This window comes from Pipistrellus hanaki (genome assembly GCF_964339955.1).
Source record: "Pipistrellus hanaki genome assembly, chromosome: 8".
NCBI lineage: Eukaryota > Metazoa > Chordata > Mammalia > Chiroptera > Vespertilionidae > Pipistrellus > Pipistrellus hanaki.
In genome coordinates this window covers 71,226,308-71,248,088 of record NC_140510.1, presented here as the reverse complement: position 1 = coordinate 71,248,088, position 21,781 = coordinate 71,226,308, and the positions used below count along the sequence as shown (strand labels likewise).

Genomic DNA, 21,781 nt, shown 5'->3' with positions numbered 1-21,781 from the left:
AACCTTACCCCAAATTCTACTACCCCCTTCCCCCCCCCCCCCCGTAAGCCTTTTTCCCCCTAGTCCCTGGCCTCTTGGCCATATACATATGTTTCTTCTAGTGAATATGTCCGTGGGGGGATTGATAGTGTGTACCTGAAGCCAGCATGTAAGGAGAAAGCCAAGTAGTTAAATCATTCATTGAAAAACCTCTAATTCTCCCATAAAATTTAGTCTGGATATGGTTGAAGAATTCTGAAGAATTTTCTAGCTTGTTTCAGTAGTTAGCTTTCATAACTTTATTATGAATATATAATTTGTCTAAATTAAGTGGGGGTGATGGAACTTCACTTGAAAATCATAGGATAAATTAAAAGCATTTGTTGGGATGTTATAGATAATATTTACATAATTATACTAATAACAATTAAAATTTTTACTTTTTAACACTTTTCTATTTTGTTACATATTCTAAATTGCTGTTTATAAGTTTTAAATAAAACTATTTTTCAATGGAAGCATTTTAGTTCTCTACCATTGGCTGGAGACTTATTTCACTATATAGAGCAGGGTGTTCTGTTATAAATTCTGTACACGTCATCTGTTGTGCAGAAAGACATTGTATGAAACGGGATATACAGAGAAGAGAGGGAAAATAAGGAGCAGGACTACCACTAGCCTAGGAAGGAGAGTGAGTGAAGAATAACATGACCTTAAATAGAAATGCTTGTCCTAATGATATAAAAATATATTGGAAACGTTTTAAAGATACTCAGTGATTATTCAAATATTTTCAGAGAGAAATTAGGCAACAACTAGCAGAAAAAGCTAAAGCTGGAGAACTGAAAGTCGTCAACGGAGCAGCAGCGTCCCAGCCTCCGTCCAAACGAAAACGCCGTTGGGATCAAACAGCTGATCAGACTCCTGGTGCCACTCCCAAAAAGCTGTCCAGTTGGGATCAAGCAGAGGTGGTTACATTGTGTTTTTTAATACTATTGTAATTTTTCTTCTCACATGAAATGTATTGTCTGCTCTCATGATATAACAGACTAGGTGGCTTAAAAAACAGACATATTTTCTTATAGTTCTGGAAGATCAAGGTGCCAACTAAGATTTTGAACAAATTATGTTCTTTACACACATAATGGAAAATTTCTCAACTCTAAGTAATATATAGAATCTTTTTAAAGGGAAAAATGAGTTTTTGTTTTTTTTAATATATATTTTATTGATTTTACACAGAGAGGAATTGAGAGGGACAGAGAGTTAGAAACATCGATGAGAGAGAATCATCGATCAGCTGCCTCTTGCACACCTCCCACTGGGGATGTGCCCGCAACCAAGGTACATGCCCTTGACCGGAATGGAACCCGGGACCCTTCACTCCGCAGGCCGACGCTCTATCCACTGAGCCAAACAGGTCCCGGCCAAAGGGGAAAATAAGTTTTAAATTATAGTATTTATGCAAGTTTGCAAACAAAGCTAGTTAGAACTCAATGTTGGATAAAGCATCCAATTTTAAAACAAATACATAAAAAGTATAGTACAAAACCTATAGAATATTTATGTCATTTAAATACAAATCACACTGAATCACCTAATGTGTTGCTACATATAGTAATATCTGTACTGTGCAGGCTCTTTTGTTATCACTTGCTTTTATCTTCTATCCTCCCTTATCTATTACTTAGTCCCTGTGTAAGTTGCTATTTACCTATATCCTCAATAAATCACCATAACCTTTGATTCCTTAAATCCACTTCTAATTTTTTTTTTTACAGATCTTGCCAGCATCAGTTAGAGGAGTAATGCAAATGTGATTGTAAATATAAATTAATCTACTTATATATTTTTTATTGATTTCAGAGAGGAAGGGAGAAGGGAGAGAAACATCAATGATGAGAATCATTGATTGGCTGTCTTCTGCATGCCCCCTACTGAGGATTGAGCCCACAACCCAGGCATGTGCCCTTGACTGGAATCGAACCTGGGACCTTCGGTCTGCAGGCTAATGCTCTATCCAGTGACCAAACCAGCTAGGGCTATAAATTAATCTGAAGGATTGAAAATGTGTTGTAATATTTAATTATAATTACCCACGTGATCCAAAATGTCTTATATTAATTAAACATATAAACACAGAATGAAGGAAAATACAAAAGTAGTATTTCTCTTTTTTAAAAAAATATATTTTATTGGTTTTTTACAGAGAGGAAGGGAGAGGGATAGAGAGCTGGAAACATCGACCAGGTGCCTTTTGCATACCCCCTACTGGGGATGTGCCTGCAACCAATGTACATGCCCTTACCCGGAATCCAACCTGGGATCTTTCAGTCTGCAGACGCTCTATCCACTGAGCCAAACTGGTTTCAGCAAAAGTAGTATTTCTTAGTGAGAATTCAATGGGTTTGAGAACTATTTATAGAATATTGAAATTCTTTGGTTGCAGATCTAGACAGAGAAACCTTCATGCCTTTCCCAAAGTCACAGAGCTAGTAATGGCAAAACTAAGATTTATACTTAGCATTCAATGTTTTTAAAATGAGGGCTTCCTTCACTGCTCCAAGTTAAAACTTTAAATTGTGTTTAGTCATAAACATACTTGCTAGAAAGTACTTATTATTTTTCTTTTTTTGAAAGTACGTATCTTTTAAACAGAACATAATCTACTTGAACTTTTTTTTTAAAATTTATTTTTTATTTTATTTATTTATTTTTTTACATATTTTATTGATTTTTTTTTATTGCCCCCCTCCGTCCCTCCCACACATCCCCTCCCTCCCCATAGTTTTATGTCCATTGGTTGTACTTATATGCATTTATACAAGTCCTTCGGTTGATCTATTATCTCCCCCTGATATCCCTACCCTCCCCACTGTAATTTGACAGTCTGCCTGTTGCTTTACTTTCTCTATATCTGTCTCTTGGTTCATCATTTTATAATGATCTTTATCATCCACCGATGTGTGAGGTCATGTGGTGTTTCTCTTTCATTGATTGGCTTATTTCACTCAGCATGATGCTCTCCAATTCCATCCAGGTTGCTGCAAATGATGAGAATTCCTTCTTCTTTATGGCAGCATAGTATTCCATTGTGTAGATGTACCATAGTTTTTGGATCCAATCATCTGCTGACGGGCACCTAGGCTGTTTCCAAATTCTGGCTATTATAGATTGTGCTGCTATGAACATAGGGGTGCATATATATCCTTTCTGATTGGTGTTTCTAGTTTCTTGGGATATATTCCTAGAAGTGGGATTACTGGGTCAAATGGGAGTTCCATTTTCAGTTTTTTGAGGAAACTCCACACTGTTCTCCACAGTGGTTGCACCAGTCTGCATTCCCACCAGCAGTGCACGAGGGTTCCTTTTTCTCCGCAACCTTGCCAACACTTGTCGTTTGTTGATTTGTTGATGTTGGCCATTCTGACAGGTGTGAGATGGCACCGCATTGTTGTTTTGATTTGCACCTCTCGGACAATTAGTGACTTTGAGCATGTTTTCATGTGCCTTTTGGCCTTCCTTCTGTCTTCTTTTGAAAATATTCTGTTTAGGTCCATTGCCCATTTTTTAATTGGATCATTCATCTTCCTTTTATTTAGTTGTATAAGCTGTCTGTAAATGTTGGAGATTAAACCTTTATCAGTGGTAATATTTGCAAATATGATCTCCCACACCGTGGGCTTTCTTGTTGTTTTATTGATGGTTTCTTTTGCTGTAAAAAAGCTTTTTATTTTGAAGTAGTCCCATTTGTTTATTTTCTCTTTAGCTTCCATTGCCCTAGGGGCAGTATCAGTGAAGAAGTTATTTTGGCATACGTCTGAGATTTTGCTGCCTGTGGATGCTTCTAGTATTTTTATGGTTTCCCGTCTGATGTTTAAGTCCTGTATCCATTTTGAGTTTATCTTTGTGAATGGTGTAAGTTGGTGATCTAGTTTCATTCTTTTGCATGTGTCTGTCCAATTTTCCCAACACCATTTATTGAAGAGACTGTCTTGACTCCATTGTATATTCGTGCCTCCTTTGTCAAATATTAATTGAGCATACTTGAACTTTTAATTATAGAGAATAGCCCTAGCTAGTTCGGTTCAGTGGATAGAGCAAGCATGTGAAGCTCAAAGGCTGACATGGGCCAAATATACAAGGTGTAAGTTTATGTGGGCTGCAAAAAAAAACACACAAACCTTCAATTTTCATAGGAATGTAGGTTTATTTTGATAGAGACATGCTGAGAACAAGGGACTGAAATAAATTAGTCATCGTTAACATAAAGTAATGGAACATTTTAATAAAAATTAATATTTTTTCTTAAACATTAAATTATCAGGCATTGAATAACTGCACAAATTAATAAGCATAACACAAATAAAAACCTATTTTTCTTGTTTTTCAAAAGTGAAATATTTTCTGTTGCACACACCAAACAAGTCAGGCCAAGACTAATGATGTGGCTGCTAAAATATTTGCTGCTAGTATTAGTGGAGAGAGACGGTGCACCTGTGCATAAGGGAAATGAATGCAACATGATTATAGTAATCTGTTATTAGTGAACGTTATAATAATTATGCATAACAGGATATTGTAAAAAAATTAAGTCACAAAATTTTTATTAAAACATTTCTTACATTCCGTTATATTGGATGAGCCACAAAAATATTCATTGTGGGCCACATGTTTGACATATTTGGGATAGAGTGTGGGCCTGCCGACCAAAGGGTCCCGGGTTCAGTTCCGGTCAGGGGTGGATACCTTGGTTGCAGGATTCTCCCTGGCCCCCGGCCATTTCTGGGCCCAAGCAGGAGGCAACCATTTGATGTGTTTCTTTCACATTGATGTTTCTCTCTCTTTCACTCTCTAAAAAACGGTGGATCCCTGGCCGGTTTGCTAAGTGGATAGAGCGTCAGCCTGTGGCCCAAAGTGTCCCGGGTTTAATCCTGGTCGGCATGTACCTTGGTTGTAGGCTCCTCAGGTCCTGGGCCTGGTCAGAGGTGGTCAATCGATGAGTTTCACATCGATGTTTCTCTCTGTCTTTCCCTCTGTCTTCCACTCTCCCTAAAATCAATGGAAAAGTGTCCTCAGGTGAGTCTTAACAAAATAATAAAATACATAAATAAGAGACCAGTGAAAAAATATTCTCTAGTGAGGATTAACAAAACATAAAAAAAATAAATAAACTTGAAAAAATTATAGAGAATGGAACTAAAGCATTTGTTAATTTTTTTTTTTTTAGTGTGTATTGGGTTTACATTGGTTAATAAAGTTATATAGGTTTCAGTTGTACAATTCTATAATACAGCATCTTATATATTTCATTGTGTTTACCACCCCAAATCAAATCTTCTTTCATTATCATTATTTATCTCCTCTTTACCTTCTTCTACATTCCTTAGCCCCCTTTCTCTCTGGTGGTAATCATACCGTTGACCCAGACCCCTCACTTCCCTCCTCTGACAGCTGTCAGTCTGTACTCTATGAGTCTGTTTGTTTTATTTTCATTAGATTCCACATATAAGTGAGATCACATTTAAAATTTAACATGAATTTTTTAGTTACTTGTATAAGGGTGTGTGGGTGTGTGACATAAAATGTTTTTGCTCTGTTAAGACCCCTGGACATACCCCTTCCTTAAGATGGGATGAGACACCAGGTCGTGCAAAGGGAAGTGAGACTCCTGGAGCAACCCCAGGCTCAAAAATATGGGATCCTACACCAAGTCACACGCCAGCGGGAGCTGCTACCCCTGGACGAGGCGATACACCAGGCCATGCGACACCAGGCCACGGAGGCGCAACTTCCAGTGCTCGTAAAAACAGATGGGATGAGACCCCCAAGACAGAAAGAGGTACTTCTGGAGTCTGGGCATTGTTGGGGTGAAATGTTGACTTGATGAGTGGTATATTTATAGCTCCAAATCTGTTCTTTCCAATTCAGGTTAGACAAGCAAGTAATCTGCTTTAGGGATAGATGAATAACTGAGCAGTGGGGCGGGTGGCAGGGGTAGGCTAGAAGGGGGTCAATGGAGGGATAAAGGGACTTATGTATTACTTTCAACAGTAAGTATTTAAAAAAAGAACTCAGCAGATCACATGCCTAATTCTTCCCTTTCTTGAGGATACTAAAATTTAAGAAAAACATTAGGAAGAAATAAAGTTTGTAGATCATAACCTTTTTTTTTTTTTTATTGTGGTAAAGTATATATAACGTGAAACTTACCATTTTAAGTGTACAATTAAGTGGCAATAAGTACATTCACAGTGTTGTGCAATCATCACCAGTATTCATTTCTAGAACTTTTTCATCACCCCAAACACATTCTGTATCCATGAAGTAATAACTCCCCATTTTTGTCTCCTTAGACTCTATTCTACTTTCTGTTTTTTTGGGAAAATGTATATTTTCTCAAATCTTATTTTTTTTATATTAACCATTTAAAGCTGTTTATGAGAGATGTGGCAAATTAAGATTTTGTAGTACATCTACAGTATTAAAATTTATTTACAATTCTGGCCAGTTTGGATCAATGGATAGAGCATTGGTCTGTGGACTGAAGGGTCCTGGGATTGATTCTGGTCAAGGGCACATGCCCAGGTTGCAGGCTCGATCCCCATTTGGGCCGTGTAGGAGGCAACTAATCAGTGATCCTCATCATTGATGTTTCTATCACTCACTCCCTCTCTTTTCCTCTCTGAAATCAATAAAAATATATTTTTTAAAAATTTATTTGCAGAATATTTAATGATACGGGAGAGAACTTGCCATGTCATGGATGAAAGAAGCAGTATAGAATGTACATACAGAGCAAGCTCAGCTGTATATCTCAGCTGTATGGGGAAATGAAAAGTGACTTGAGACAGAATGGCTGTCTCTGGTTGTGATATTAAGGGTGGTTAAAAAAATACTTTGTTTTCCCATTCCTTAATGTTTGCTAGGTATTGTTTCTGTAGCCAGTGAAAAAGGAACAAAAAATAGTGAAGGGGAGGAAAAATATGAAACATTTAAACCTAAAATGGGCCTGCATTTTATGAATATTTTGAAATTTATCAGTTTGAGTACGTTAGCTGTTTGAGAATAAAAAGTAAATTTTTGACAGTGGTTAAAACTCTTGAGACATAAAACACTTTTTTTTTTTTTTTTTTTTAAGATACTCCCGGGCATGGAAGTGGATGGGCTGAGACGCCCCGAACAGACCGAGGTGGAGATTCCATTGGTGAAACACCCACTCCTGGAGCCAGTAAAAGAAAATCACGTTGGGATGAAACACCAGCTAGTCAGATGGGTGGAAGCACACCTGTTCTGACGCCTGGGAAAACACCAATTGGCACACCAGCCATGAACATGGCTACCCCTACTCCAGGTAAAACTCTTAGCTGTCTCCTATCCCAAGGACCTATGGAGCGATAAATGTTTGTGCTATGGATAGTTACAGAAGTCTGCTTTTCCGGCAGGTCACATAATGAGCATGACTCCTGAACAGCTTCAGGCTTGGCGTTGGGAGAGAGAAATTGATGAGAGAAATCGCCCACTTTCTGATGAAGAATTAGATGCTATGTTTCCAGAAGGATATAAGGTAAAGAACATGAAATATGAATGTTATGGTTTTTAGGATGTAAAATAGGAATTTTATTTTAAGTATTTTTTCAGGAATTTACAAGTCAAGTTTGCACTGGCCTTGTCTAAACTTATTAGTACCATTACATTCTTTTAGTTGTTTCCAAGTATATTTCAGTTCCAAAAAGTAATAGGAGTGAAAACAAATTACATGGAGCTTTTTATTACTTTTGGAAGTTGAGAAATCTCATGGACTTTAGGACCATATACTATGAGAAGTGCTGCTTTGAGGGTATGGAATAACTTGCTGCTTCCGTTTATTAGTGATCCCAGGATTAAGCTCACATTGGGTTAGGATTATTTAACTTGGTGCCTCACAAGATTTTGTCTATTTAACAAATTCATGGATTGCCACTGGACACAGAATATTCTCTTTACCATAGCAATTTGAAGTTCTAGGTCCCTGGGGCTCAAGGATCACCATTCGCTAGTCTGAAGGCAGTCTGGGCATGTGGATGGTGTCCTAACCAGGACTGGAACCTACATCATTTATGGCCTTTTCAGAGCCTTTTCTGCCAGTGCCCATTGCTTTTTAACAGTTTATTTTCCCCTTACTATGTTTGTTTTAAGGTGTTTAAGTATTATGAATTTCTGCTTTATAACGTTTTGTAGCCTCCACATAAAGTGGGTGTGTACATATTCTGCACCTGTATTGACTGCCTGTGTTGTCAGTTGCAGTCATTGATTTCCTTTATAGAAATAGGAGGGGGGGGAATCCTCTTTAGTGAGTGTTCAGTGCAATTTCTTTGACTTATTCAAATGGTGTGTGCTTTACAAGGCTTTGATAAATGTTTTTAGTTTGCATGCATTGATTTCTGAAAAGCGAGTTAAATATTTAAGACTTGATTTTTGGTATGATAATTTTTATTTTACTAAAACCAACATATGTTAATGTTTGAAAGTGATCAGAATTTTATAATATGCTTCATTTTCCTAAATTTCCCACAGTCCTAATTAAGTTCTATTAACAGATGAGAAATATGAATATTTGTCATATATATTTTAAACTTATAATCAAGATAGAAAAATGGGATTAATAGTAGTAATTCCTATCTCCAAGCAAAAAGCTTCCTAGCTAATAAACGGTAAAATATTTTTTAAGTGCAGATGTTGTTATTCATTACATTCTTTAGTTTGTAATCTTAAACTGTCTTTTTAACTATCTTAGGTACTTCCTCCTCCAGCTGGTTATGTTCCTATTCGAACTCCAGCTCGAAAGCTCACAGCCACTCCAACACCTTTGGGTGGCATGACTGGTTTCCACATGCAAACTGAAGACAGAACTATGAAAAGTGTCAACGACCAACCATCTGGAAATCTTCCCTTTTTAAAACCTGATGACATTCAGTACTTTGATAAACTCTTGGTAAGTGAGAATAGTAGAAATAAAATAATACCTTTTTTTAGGGTTTTCAAATCATAATGTCTCAATCCACCTTTAAATTATTATTTTTTTTATTATATTAGGTTGATGTTGATGAATCAACACTTAGTCCAGAAGAGCAAAAAGAGAGAAAAATAATGAAATTGCTTTTAAAAATTAAGAATGGTACACCTCCAATGAGAAAGGTAAGTGTCAGTTCATTAAGTCATCATCTTAATTATAAGTTTATGTTTAGAAATGTATTACCCTCTTCTGCTTTACAAAGGGCAAAGTATGAGTGAAATAAAGGTATGTAATAAGAAGGACCTAGCTTTTTAATCAAGGAATTTTATGCTAATAGAGATATTAAAAAATGAGATTCTCTTTTTTTATCCTCAAGGCATTTAAAACCTGCTGAAGACTCAAATTAGTGGGATTATGTGAGGAATTGTAATAGTATCCTATATGGCTTGAAGATGGACAATCTTTTACAGGGATATTAAGGAATTTTATAACTAGTGACTCCATTGTTCTGTTACCCTTTATTAACTGAAACATTGAACTTCTGTCATAGGAATTCACACTTCAGAGTAATTTTGATGAGAATGAACTTAAGCTACTCTGTGTAAAATCCTGTAAAGATTAAGTTACAGACAATTATGGGTTAATTGGTTTGTTCAAAATGTTAATGACAAAGAAACACCTTTTATTCTTTTTCTCCCCCAGGCTGCATTGCGTCAGATTACTGATAAAGCTCGGGAATTTGGAGCTGGTCCTTTGTTTAATCAGATTCTTCCTCTGCTGATGTCTCCTACACTTGAGGATCAAGAACGTCATTTACTTGTCAAAGTTATTGATAGAATATTATACAAACTTGATGACTTAGTTCGACCATATGTGCATAAGGTTTGTTATTCTCAAGTAGTGTTTCTAGTGGTTTGATTTTAATATGAAAGGAATTATTATTACTTTTTTTTTTTTTTTACCAACTTAATATATTTTTGCAATTTTTTTTTTTTAAATATATTTTATTGATTTTGTACAGAGAGGAAGGGAGAGAGATAGAGAGTTAGAAACATCAATGAGAGAGTCATTGATCAGCTGCCTCTTGCACACCCCCTACTGGGGATATGCCCGCAACCAAGGTACATGCCCTTGACCGGAATCGAACCCGGGGCCCTTCAGTCCCCAAGCCGACGCTCTATCCATTGAGCCAAACCGGTCCCGGCTATTTTTGCAATTTAAAATTTTTTTAAAAAGCAATAGCTAATGCATACATACATTCACAATAAAAAGGGAAATTTTACTGGCTTGTAAGACAGAGTTATCAATGTTCAATTTACATGTCTTCCCAGACATTTTTCTTTTCACAAGCATGCATCACAGATATAAAAATATGTGTATAGATGTAACATTTTGCCCTCTTTACTAAAATAGGTTCATATTACTATTCATTTTTTTCATTTGCTTGATATTAGATTAGCATGAGAAAATTTGTTGCTATAGCATGGCTTTTAGTGTAAACCATTTGTTTTTGCTTGTGGCAGTTATGGATTAGAATTTTAAATTGTCCTTGTGCTCAGTGATTGAGCATTGACCCATGAACCAGGAGGTCATGATCATCTCTCCCTGTAGGGGGCATGCAGCTGATCAGTGATTCATCATTGATGTTTCTATCTCCTCCCTTCCTCTCTCTGAAACCAGTAGAATTAAAAAGTACAGATGTTTGTTTTTTAAAAAAAAACAAATTTTCTAATAAAATGAGTTTTATATACTTATGTTTTTAGATTATATAAATGATGTGCTTTAATAAATTTTCCTAAATGTATTTAATTCTATTATTATACAAGGGTGGTGTTTGTAATTGGTGTGAAAATTTTGCTCCTCTTTTTCAGATCCTTGTGGTCATTGAACCATTGCTGATTGATGAAGATTACTATGCTAGAGTGGAAGGCCGAGAGATTATTTCTAATTTGGCAAAGGTATTTGCATTATATTTCTAGAGAAGAAAGTTCTGTATCTATTGGTGGGATTTGCAACGAAATGGTTAAATGTTAACAACTCATGACTATCCTTTTTTTTTTAACCTTTTAGGCTGCTGGTCTGGCTACTATGATCTCTACCATGAGACCCGATATAGATAATATGGATGAATATGTTCGTAACACAACAGCTAGAGCTTTTGCTGTCGTAGCTTCTGCCCTGGGCATTCCTTCACTGTTACCCTTCTTAAAAGCTGTGTGCAAAAGCAAGAAGTCCTGGCAAGCCAGACACACTGGTATTAAGATTGTACAGCAGATAGCTATTCTTATGGGCTGTGCCATCTTACCGCATCTAAGAAGTTTAGTTGAAATCATTGAACACGGTAAGTGGTTATATAAATTTGTCTATAAGACAGGTGTCTTAAATTTGGATTCCTTATTTGGAGTGCTAAATGGAAGGGCTTTAACTGCATCAACAGCATGAAGTTTATAATGGGGTTTATAATCTGTGCTAATTGGCTGCAGTTTATTATGGCTTTTGCCTAATTTTATCTAATGTGAACAGATTCTGCAGTTAGATTATATTGCTAGATTATGTGGAAATTAAGTAATATTGTTGCTTAGTTAAAACTTAGTGTATTTGGTTTCAAAGGTCTTGTGGACGAGCAGCAGAAAGTTCGGACCATTAGTGCTTTGGCCATTGCTGCCTTGGCTGAAGCCGCAACTCCTTATGGTATCGAATCTTTTGATTCTGTGTTAAAGCCTCTATGGAAGGGTATCCGCCAACACAGAGGAAAGGTAAGTCAACCAATTAGATTTCTTTTTCCTACTTCAATGAACTAAGGCAACGTAAATCCAATTTACTAAGTACATATATGTTTATTTTTAAATAGGGTCTGGCTGCCTTCTTAAAGGCTATTGGGTATCTTATTCCTCTCATGGATGCAGAATATGCCAACTACTATACTAGAGAAGTGATGTTAATCCTTATTCGAGAATTCCAGTCTCCTGATGAAGAAATGAAGAAAATTGTGCTGAAGGTAATTGTCCCAAATTGCTGTTGTTTCAGATTTGTTCGTCTAAGTTGGGTGTATTTTATGGTTCAAAGAGAGTTTTAAAGTATTTTTTTAAAAACTTACATATTTTAAACCAGGATTGTGTTTACAGTTATTGTTTTTTAACCTTTTAGGTGGTAAAGCAGTGCTGTGGAACAGATGGTGTAGAAGCAAACTACATTAAAACAGAGATTCTTCCTCCCTTTTTTAAACACTTCTGGCAACACAGAATGGCTTTAGATAGAAGAAATTATCGACAGGTAAGCTTTGATTATATTTAAAAAAAAAATTAAAATCCTTTCAACTAACTTAATGTTTTAGTTTGAATACCTCATAGTTTGTATGTGCTTGATTGTGAAAGGAGATGGGTTTTAGTTAGGTTAATTTCCATATTGATTATGCATTCTAGTGTACATAACCCAATTATTAATTGATGTCTTCGTCTAGTTAACAAAATGCTTGGTCTGGCTGGGGGGAAAAAAATTAATGTAATCTTACCTTAAATTGCCTTGACTTAGACTCAAGTGTAAATTACTTTGGTTATCTTTCTCTTAAAGTTTTAGAAATAGAAGTTGATTGTTCTTAGCATGCTCACTAGCTGAATAGTATTTTTAGAATTTGTGCTTTTCGTGTTGTCTGTTTCCTTTGAAGAACAATAAATTCAATGTCTCCCCCCACCCCCTTTTAGTTAGTTGATACTACTGTGGAGTTGGCTAACAAAGTAGGAGCAGCAGAAATTATATCCAGGATCGTGGATGATCTGAAAGATGAAGCTGAACAGTACAGAAAAATGGTGATGGAAACAATTGAGAAGATTATGGGCAACTTGGGAGCAGCAGATATTGATCACAAACTTGAAGAACAGCTGATTGATGGCATTCTTTATGCTTTTCAAGAACAGACTACAGAGGTAATGATACTAATTAGGACAAGTTGCCACTGACTTTCATACTATAAAAAAGCATGTTACTTACCAGCACATAACTAAAGAGTAATTGAATTTGAAATAATTTTTAAATGTTCATGTTCTCTTTCAGTTAGCTATGTGGAAACATTCTACCTCAAATGTTTAGATTTCATTTTGTTTATTTTTTATTTTTTATTTTTTATTTTTTTTTAGGACTCAGTAATGTTGAACGGATTTGGCACAGTGGTCAATGCTCTTGGCAAACGGGTGAAACCTTACTTGCCTCAGATCTGCGGTACAGTTCTGTGGCGTTTAAATAACAAATCTGCAAAAGTTAGGCAGCAGGCAGCTGACTTGATCTCTCGAACTGCTGTTGTTATGAAGACTTGCCAAGAGGTAAACTTTTATGTCAGATTCTTATTTCTTCACCATATATTTTAATGTGAATCATAATCTTTTAACATTTTTTTTATTACAGGAAAAATTGATGGGGCACTTGGGTGTTGTCTTGTATGAGTATCTGGGTGAAGAGTACCCTGAAGTATTGGGCAGCATTCTTGGAGCACTGAAGGCCATTGTAAATGTAATAGGTATGGAATTTGCTGATCATGTAAGAATTTTCTTATTTTGGTTTTTAACTTATTTTTAAAGTAAATTATAGAATCATACTTGCGGGTTGAGTAATGATTTCTGGAACCTTTTTTTAAAGTACTTCAAAATTTTAGTAAAGTCAGGGGTGATGTCGTAATAGTCTTATCTCCCAAACCCATTTACATTTTACTTTAAAAGAGAAAAGCAGGCAAGTTTAGGACTTTCAGTGGGAGTAGTCACAGCTCAAAAAGTGTCCTGCTTGAAATATATTTGGGAGCAGGAGGACAGCTCTGAAGTTTTAATTTAATTTTTGGACGAAGTATATATCTATTCAACCTTAAATTACTAAGTGCTGATGGCAGGTTTTTCTGCTATCTTTCAAGTGTTAGGAACATAACCAGGGAGAAAAGTGAATTGTTCAAGTTGTTTATCTTATTTTTATTTATACCCAAGTCTTTAAAACTCTCCATTCAGTTTTGTAACCCAAACTAAAAACAAGTATATTACATTTACTTTGGGGTATTTTTTTTTTAAGTTTAGTATGATGAAATAAATTGTCTTTTGTGTTTAATCCTTCATTATAATTGAATACGACTATTGGAAAAGTAACTTCTGTGGGGCGTCAATCACCTAGCAGGAAGTTAAAATTGTTGGCTGTGGCAGCCACTGTTTCCTTTTAGGAAGGGGTTTTTATGCAATAGAGGACATCTTTCAACTATAGCACCTACATACAATCCCCAATTCAGTCCTGTCCTCTGTGCTTAAGGTAGCTACTTGGCTAAAAATCAGTCACTTGACCACTCGGGCTCTAGTTTGCAGGGAGTTGTAAACCATATTGTTGCTAAGGGAATTGGGGAAAGGCAATGGAGAGAGAGTCAGAGCAAGCAGTTTTAGTTAGAGCAGGGGCCCCTTCCAGCTGCCTCCTTTTCTCTCTCTTCGTAGGTGTAAATACCACCCAAGTGTGCCCTGCATTGCAGGGAGACTGGAGATCTGTTTGTTTTGCAGTTAAAGGGTAAGGGGGCCCTTTCTGGAAAATTTTGCTTTAATTTCCATGTCTATCTCTGGCTTACATTGGGTATGGCCGGAACATAAGCTGTCCCTATATTTAAATGCCAGTGCACAAAATACATTTCACAGCCAAATAAAACTTTTTTTGTTATTGAATATTCACCATTCATTAAGTCACTAATTTCTTTCATTTCTATGCATAATCAGAAATTGTTAATAAAGAGTTAATAACAATTCTAAGTCTGGTCAGAATCTGGGCCTTTCTCTTTCATAGGCAGCTGTAAGTTCATATTTATGCCTGGTCACATATATTATATTGCTAAGTAAAAGGTAAAATGAACAGAGATTGTGGTTCAAATGTTAATTGACAGTGCGTTGGCTCTGTTAAATAGGTATGCATAAGATGACTCCACCAATTAAAGATCTGCTGCCTCGACTCACTCCCATCTTAAAGAACAGGCATGAAAAAGTACAAGAGAATTGTATTGATCTTGTTGGGCGTATTGCTGACAGGTAAGAGATTAAACATTTTTATAGGCATTATTGGTTTTCATATTTAAATACTTTATTTACTTTGCAAGTTTGTGTAATGTTAATGTAAGTATATATGGTTAGGTTATCAGTATTAATATTTTCAGTGAAATTTCAATTTACATGGTACTGGAGGTTAGCAATATCATTTTAAGACTAAATTATCCTCTCTGAAGAGTAATAGTTTTTTTATTTAATGCTTAAAGTGAGTTGGTAATTGTGTTTTGAGACCTGGATTTGTAAATTTACCTTTTAAGGCTTACTGTCACAAAAATTTAACTTTTTAAAAAATTTTTTTTTTTTTTAGGGGAGCTGAATATGTGTCAGCAAGGGAGTGGATGAGGATTTGCTTTGAGCTTTTGGAGCTCTTAAAAGCTCACAAAAAAGCTATTCGGAGAGCCACAGTCAACACATTTGGTTATATTGCAAAGGCCATCGGGTGAGTACTATTTATTTCCACATATGTCTATATATATATTTTAATCCTCTCCCAAGGATATTTTCCTATTTGTTTTTAGAGAGAATTTAAAGGAAAGAGTGGGGAGATAGAGAAAGAAAAGAAAAACATCAATGTGAGAGGGACGCATCAATTGGTTGCCTCCCGCACACCCCTGACTTGGGGCCTGGAATTGAACCCTTGACCCTTCGGTCTATGGGCCAACGCTCTAACCATCAAGCAAAACCAGCCAGGGTATCAATGTATATATGTATGTATTTATGTATATATTTTGTAGCAAACCTCTTGTGATGTTGAAAAAATGCTTCTATTTCTGCAGAAATTTCTTTTAAGGCATAATGTGTGAGTAATGCAGTTGTGAAAGTACATCATTTAACTACTAACCTTCAGTTATTGAAACTTTAAATTGAGTTAAAATAGGGGGGAGGTTTTTTAATTTCATTTAGTCAATTTTCAGAGAGGAAAACTACAACTCAAAATAATTTCAAATTTTTGTTGCTCTTTTGGATAATGCTTGAAATATTAAGGCCTGTTCTTAATTTAAAAATCAGCATAATTCAGGGCTCATGTTAGTGTTTTGAAAATATTAAAAAAAAAACTAATCCATAAACAACTGAATTACAGCTATTTTATTAATCTATGGTTACTTGCTTCCATTTTTGTCAGAATCAAACTACAGTCATTGGAGAAAATGAGGTACTATGTGTACCATGTGGCTTGTTAGTAACAGAAAATACCTCCAAGCAATAAAACATAGCTGTAGTCATATTAATTAGATGAAGTCTTAAACCACCCCTCTTTTGGCATCATTATATTTACTTAGTGTTAATGTAGTCAAGAAATTCACAATGAATACCTGTTGTGCTAATGTTTAGCCCCTGTGTCCCTTTAACACATTATACTTTCCATCCGGAAGACAAAACAGGCTGGGCGCTTAATGGTTAAGTTTGTGGTAAAATAATGCTTAAAGAAGGAGACTATTTATAGTAAATGTATTTGGGAGGGAAACTAGAAAAGGAAAAGATTTTGTGTGTGTTGTGGCATGGGAGACCTCAGTTTTGGTATTACTGTAAGGTTGCCTTGCTCTAGGGCCATGGTTTGAATACTCAAATAATCAATCTGAACATTTAATTAAATTTTTTTATATTTCAAGAAATTTACTAAAGACTCAAAATTACATTTGAAAATGAATACATTTGAATTTTTCTTTAAAACGGGACATTTTAATTTAAATGAAGTTCTTAAGTAGAAACAATGCCAGTGACTTTAAAGTATTTTATCATAAAATTACAAAGTTCCCAGTGATTACTTACGGTAGTTTCATTTCTTTGCATTTTTCTTTTCCCTCTAAAAAAAGTTTTGATGTGTAATCTAACATTTGCTGACATTTATTTTTTTCAGCCCTCATGATGTGTTGGCTACACTTTTAAACAACCTCAAAGTTCAGGAAAGGCAGAACAGAGTTTGTACCACTGTAGCAATAGCTATTGTCGCTGAAACGTGTTCACCCTTCACAGTGCTCCCTGCCTTAATGAATGAATACAGAGTTCCTGAACTCAATGTTCAAAACGGAGTGTTAAAGTCACTCTCCTTCTTGTTCGAATATATCGGAGAAATGGGAAAGGACTACATTTATGCTGTAACACCATTACTTGAAGATGCTTTAATGGATAGGTAAGTGACTGGAATGGAGTGCAAGGAAATAGTTATAATTCTTGGCTTTGTTTTAGAATTTATGGAAATAATTATTATGTGACCTGTTTGTTATGATTAGTTAAAGGGGAATGCTCCCCTGAATGAAACTATGACTATTGCTATCTTCAAATAACATAAATGCTACAAGGGCCCCCTTCCCTTTCATATGTAGACTAAATACATTTTGAAAACCAGCAATTGTTAACTTTTGTTTTAAAAATTAACTAGTCATAAAAAAAATTAACTAGTCATCATAATTGGAGGAGGAGGAGGAGCATGGTCTTATTGCTGTGGCAGAGACCTGATCTTTTTATTTAGCTTTTGTTATGGCAGATGAAGCAAAGATTTCTGTTAGGCTTTTGAACTACTGAACATAGCTGGCCAGAGCCACACTGTTCCATTGTATGCCCCAAATTATTCAGATGGTGACCACTGATACACTGCTGCTTGAGTTATTTGACAGTAGATTCCTGATACCTTTAACCATCTAGGACTAACATAGTTTTTAAACACAAAAATGACACGTAAAGGAATGTTTAAGGTCTAAGTAGTAAGGGACTGTTTCATTGCCAGTGTTTTTCAGGAAAAATAAGTTATTCAAATTAGAACTCATGCATTTAGTTACTTGTTTACAAATTCAAATTACTCATTAATGATCTTACAAAAGAGAAACTTAACAGACTCAATAAGTTACGACAAGTAACTTGTAAGGCCTGGGGACAGAATAAGAATCATGTTCTTTATAAGCCTGCCCGGCTGGAACTAGTAAAGTAGGAGTAAATCATACTTACTCCATGTTCTTCAGTGAGATGTGTCTGCACATCAGAGTGCAGTCTCTCATGTGTGACTGAGATTAAAAATCATGTGGAGAGGTGACAAAGTTGTAGAAAATTACTAAGTGAAAAGGAAAAGTATTTTAGTTAGGAAATCTATTAATAAGGAATACTCCCTTGCTATATATGAAGCTTAATATATTAAACACTAAAGGCCAGGTGCATGAAATTCATACACTGCGGGGAGGGGTCTCCAGCCTGGCTTGTGCGGGAGCCCTGCAATCGATCGCCCAAAGAGGTAGGCCCTGCTGACCCTTCTGGAGCTCCTTGATGGATTGCCCCAAAGAGGTAGGCCGGAGCCAGGGTCCTGCTTCAGCGGGGCCGCGGGAACCCTGGCAGAAGCTGTGCGGAGTGTCTGCCAGGCCCCGCCTCCGCTGTGTGTGCAGCCATCTTGTGATGGTGTGAGGGCATCATGGCATGAGGACCACCTGTATCTCACAAAGCTTTTTTCCGTTGCAGAGACCTTGTGCACAGACAGACGGCTAGTGCGGTGGTGCAGCACATGTCCCTGGGGGTTTATGGATTTGGTTGTGAAGACTCGCTGAATCACTTGTTGAACTATGTGTGGCCCAACGTGTTTGAGACATCGCCCCATGTGATTCAGGCAGTTATGGGAGCCCTGGAGGGCTTGAGAGTTGCTATTGGACCATGTAGAATGTTGCAGTATTGTTTACAGGTAGGTTATTAAAGATTTTGAAAAGATTATTTAATAAAAAAAGTAATTTAGTTGAATTAAGTTACTGTTCCTAGTTTTCAATAGAGTACATTGTGCCAAATGGGACAACAGTTGTGGGGAGGGGGAATTAGATTGTTGTCTTTGCTCACTGCAATTTTGTGCAATTCTGTCTTAAAGGGAAATGTTTGGAATCATGTATTTATGGTTTGTTGTGTTAAGGTTGTGTATGTTCTTTGAAAATTGAAATAATGAATCTTTTAATTATTCTAGGGTTTGTTTCACCCAGCTCGGAAGGTCAGAGATGTGTATTGGAAAATTTACAACTCCATCTATATTGGTTCACAGGATGCTCTCATAGCACATTACCCAAGAATCTACAATGATGATAAGAACACCTATATTCGTTATGAACTTGACTATATCTTATAATTTGTTGTTTATTTTGTGTTTAATGCACAGCTATTTCACACCTTATACTTGCTTTGACTTGGTGATGTACACTTGTAAACATTGCAGATGAGCATAAAACTGGTCATAGAGGAAGAGCTAGACATCCAGTAGCATGATTTTTAAATAACCTGTCTTTGTTGTTGATGTTAAACAGTAAATGCCAGTAGTGACCAAGAACACGGGGACTACACACACTGTTCTGGAGGGATTTCATTTTTAATTCATCTTTATGAAGATTTAGAATTCATTCCTTGTGTTTAAAGGGAATGTTTAACTGAGAAATAAAACATTTGTGTACAAAATGCTAACTTGTGTGTGTTTTTTGAACATGACTTGTAAAATGCGGGGACTTTGATAAAGTATTGGTTTGTGTAGCATAAATGGCTTAATTTCAATTTTCTGTCTCCTGGTTTGTAGAAAGTAGCAGAATATAAACTATATAAAGTGATATGGTGTCTTTGTCAAATGTTATTGTTCTGTTGATAATGACAATGAGAAGAGTAGCTATTGGGTGTTCATCTCAAATTAGCACAACTGTTCCATCACCATAGAAAATATGTCACCTTTGCTGAACTGTCTTGAATATTATTATTTTGCACTTCCATAGCGCCTTTCATCTCTTGAATTCTCAAAATGCTTTATGAACACATTTAAGGAAAGTGATTCAAGTCATGTCCAGCTGTTGAGTCTGTGTTTAGGAAGTGAGAAGGAATCTTTTTAAAACCGCTTTCTACCTATTCGGAGTGAGGCTACCTAAGGAATGCTACTGGAATAAGCCAGTCTTTGGGCTCTTTTTCCATGTCATAAGCCACTGCTCAACAATGTGTTCAGTGAATACCTGCTGAGCACTTACTGTGTACCAGCCACTGTGCTTAGTGTAGGGGACGCAAAGGTGCCTTTGACCTGCCCCTGGCCCTGGATGCAGTATAATGGGGAAGGGGAGAGACATCTAGGTACATGTTACGTACTCCGCGCTGTGATACACAATTGCAGCAGCTGAAATGTCTGCTTACTTTTGCATTTAATAATTTAGATACATTGAGGTATAGAGGTCAAGCATAAACTGAAATGCCATGAAGGTCTAGGGGAACCAAGCATTTAGGCAATAATTAGTGTTTTTTTGGCAAGTATTTTAAGTATATTTTTAGCTTTTGCTAATTTCCTGGCTTGAGTCCTTTTCTACCCATGGCTGTTCTGTTTTGTCTCCCTTTGATAGCCCTGCGAACTCTTAAGGGGAACTGAGGTTCTGCAGCAGCACATGCGTAGGAGACTGCCACTGTAAGTAGAACTGCACCTGGACTAGAGGTTTGTTCCTTGACCTGCTAACGCCCAGGACCCCTGCTTTGAAGGCTTCCATGAGAAACAGTTGGTAATTGGCTGACTTTTACAAAATGAACATTGAGCTTAGTTGCCTCTCCAGGAAGAATTTGTAACTTCTTATGTTCCTTGTAGAAAATAACTGTGACGACAGCCCACAGTTTCCAAAATCATTTTTTCTAAGAAGTTTTTGCAACTTGAAATCTTGCTGTTTTCTATAGTTTCTGACAGATGGCCTTCAGGAATTAATAATCATGAGAAGGAAAGAACACAATTGGATTTCCAACCCAAATTTTGATTTTAAATCAGTCTTGGGGGAATTTAGTTATATTTTCACGTCAAGTACTTCTAGAACTTCAGTTTGCTTGGGCCCATGTTTTAATGGAAAATATCAGTGCTTTGCAGACAGAGGCACTGTGGAGCAAGAGAGACTACTGGCCACCTTAAGTGACTTTTTACTGATACAAATAGTTTGAGGACAGAGATGAAGGAAACGCTGAAGGCTGTGACCTTCCTAGTTGGGACCAAAAGAGGCTCACAGATATTTGCATTACTTTATATGCTTGTTGAATAACGAGAGCATTTTGTGATACGTGAAAGACGCTATGTGAAGTTTATCTTTCAGAAACTTGCTTTGCACTTTCTTTTGGTGTTTCTTAAAGCCAAACTTATACAGAAAGAAACTAATGTTCTTAAGGGAACGGTGGGTGGGTCTTTCTGTGGGCTTTTGTTAGTTTTTCTGTAGACCCTCTAATGGAATTGGTCTCTTTGGCTGTTCAATTTTTTTCATATTGTATTTTTAAAATTTGTTGTATGGTGCCATGTGAGCATCACGTACCACCAAATGAATAAACTTATTATATCAAAAGTCTTTTGACCAGTTTATTTTTATTTTTATTATTGTAGATGATGGTGTTACTGTCATACTACACTCTGTTGTGCTTGTGCCATTTTAATAATAATAGCTCTTTGGGTTGTTTTTCCAAACAAGGGAACTTAAATATTGAAAAACCAAATAAGGAACAAAAAATTGCAGCCATATAGGTTTCTAATGCTTTTTAAATTCCAAAAGGCTAAAAGGAGCAGAAACTACAATTATAACAGGGCTTTCAACCTTGGCATTAGTGACATTTGGGCCAAATAAATCCTCATTGGGGGGTGCTATCTTGGGCATTGCAGGGTGTTGAGCAGCATCACTGATCTTTACCCACTAGATGCCAGTAGCATCCCCACACCAGCTGACTACCAAACTTGGCTCCAGATACTGTCTGGAGGGCAAAATCTTTAACAGCCTTAATTGAGGTGATTTAAGCAGGACTCAGGATGGGT

At 36.4% G+C, this 21,781-nt stretch overlaps 1 protein-coding gene across 5 annotated transcripts in view; it reads left to right on the top strand.

The window, feature by feature from the left end:
- The window catches only part of SF3B1 (splicing factor 3b subunit 1), a 35,064-nt gene extending 13,741 nt beyond the window's left edge, over positions 1-21,323 (top strand). For 2 of the 5 annotated variants that reach the window (XM_084893127.1, XM_084893128.1), the window contains 20 exons: positions 777-947; positions 5,584-5,821; positions 7,121-7,333; positions 7,425-7,546; positions 8,756-8,953; positions 9,055-9,156; positions 9,677-9,856; positions 10,846-10,932; positions 11,045-11,315; positions 11,585-11,730; positions 11,826-11,972; positions 12,122-12,247; positions 12,676-12,897; positions 13,108-13,290; positions 13,373-13,484; positions 14,886-15,006; positions 15,332-15,463; positions 16,883-17,155; positions 18,469-18,685; positions 18,956-21,323. In XM_084893127.1, the coding sequence (XP_084749253.1) occupies positions 777-947; positions 5,584-5,821; positions 7,121-7,333; positions 7,425-7,546; positions 8,756-8,953; positions 9,055-9,156; positions 9,677-9,856; positions 10,846-10,932; positions 11,045-11,315; positions 11,585-11,730; positions 11,826-11,972; positions 12,122-12,247; positions 12,676-12,897; positions 13,108-13,290; positions 13,373-13,484; positions 14,886-15,006; positions 15,332-15,463; positions 16,883-17,155; positions 18,469-18,685; positions 18,956-19,114 (3,420 nt within the window). In that variant the 3' untranslated portion in view covers positions 19,115-21,323. Of the gene's footprint in view, positions 1-776; positions 948-5,583; positions 5,822-7,120; positions 7,334-7,424; positions 7,547-8,755; positions 8,954-9,054; positions 9,157-9,676; positions 9,857-10,845; positions 10,933-11,044; positions 11,316-11,584; positions 11,731-11,825; positions 11,973-12,121; positions 12,248-12,675; positions 12,898-13,107; positions 13,291-13,372; positions 13,485-14,885; positions 15,007-15,331; positions 15,464-16,882; positions 17,156-18,468; positions 18,686-18,955 lie in introns of those variants that run through there. The other 3 variants (XR_014795812.1, XR_014795813.1, XR_014795811.1) reach the window with 2 other exon arrangements.
- The last annotated feature ends 458 nt before the right edge of the window (positions 21,324-21,781 follow it).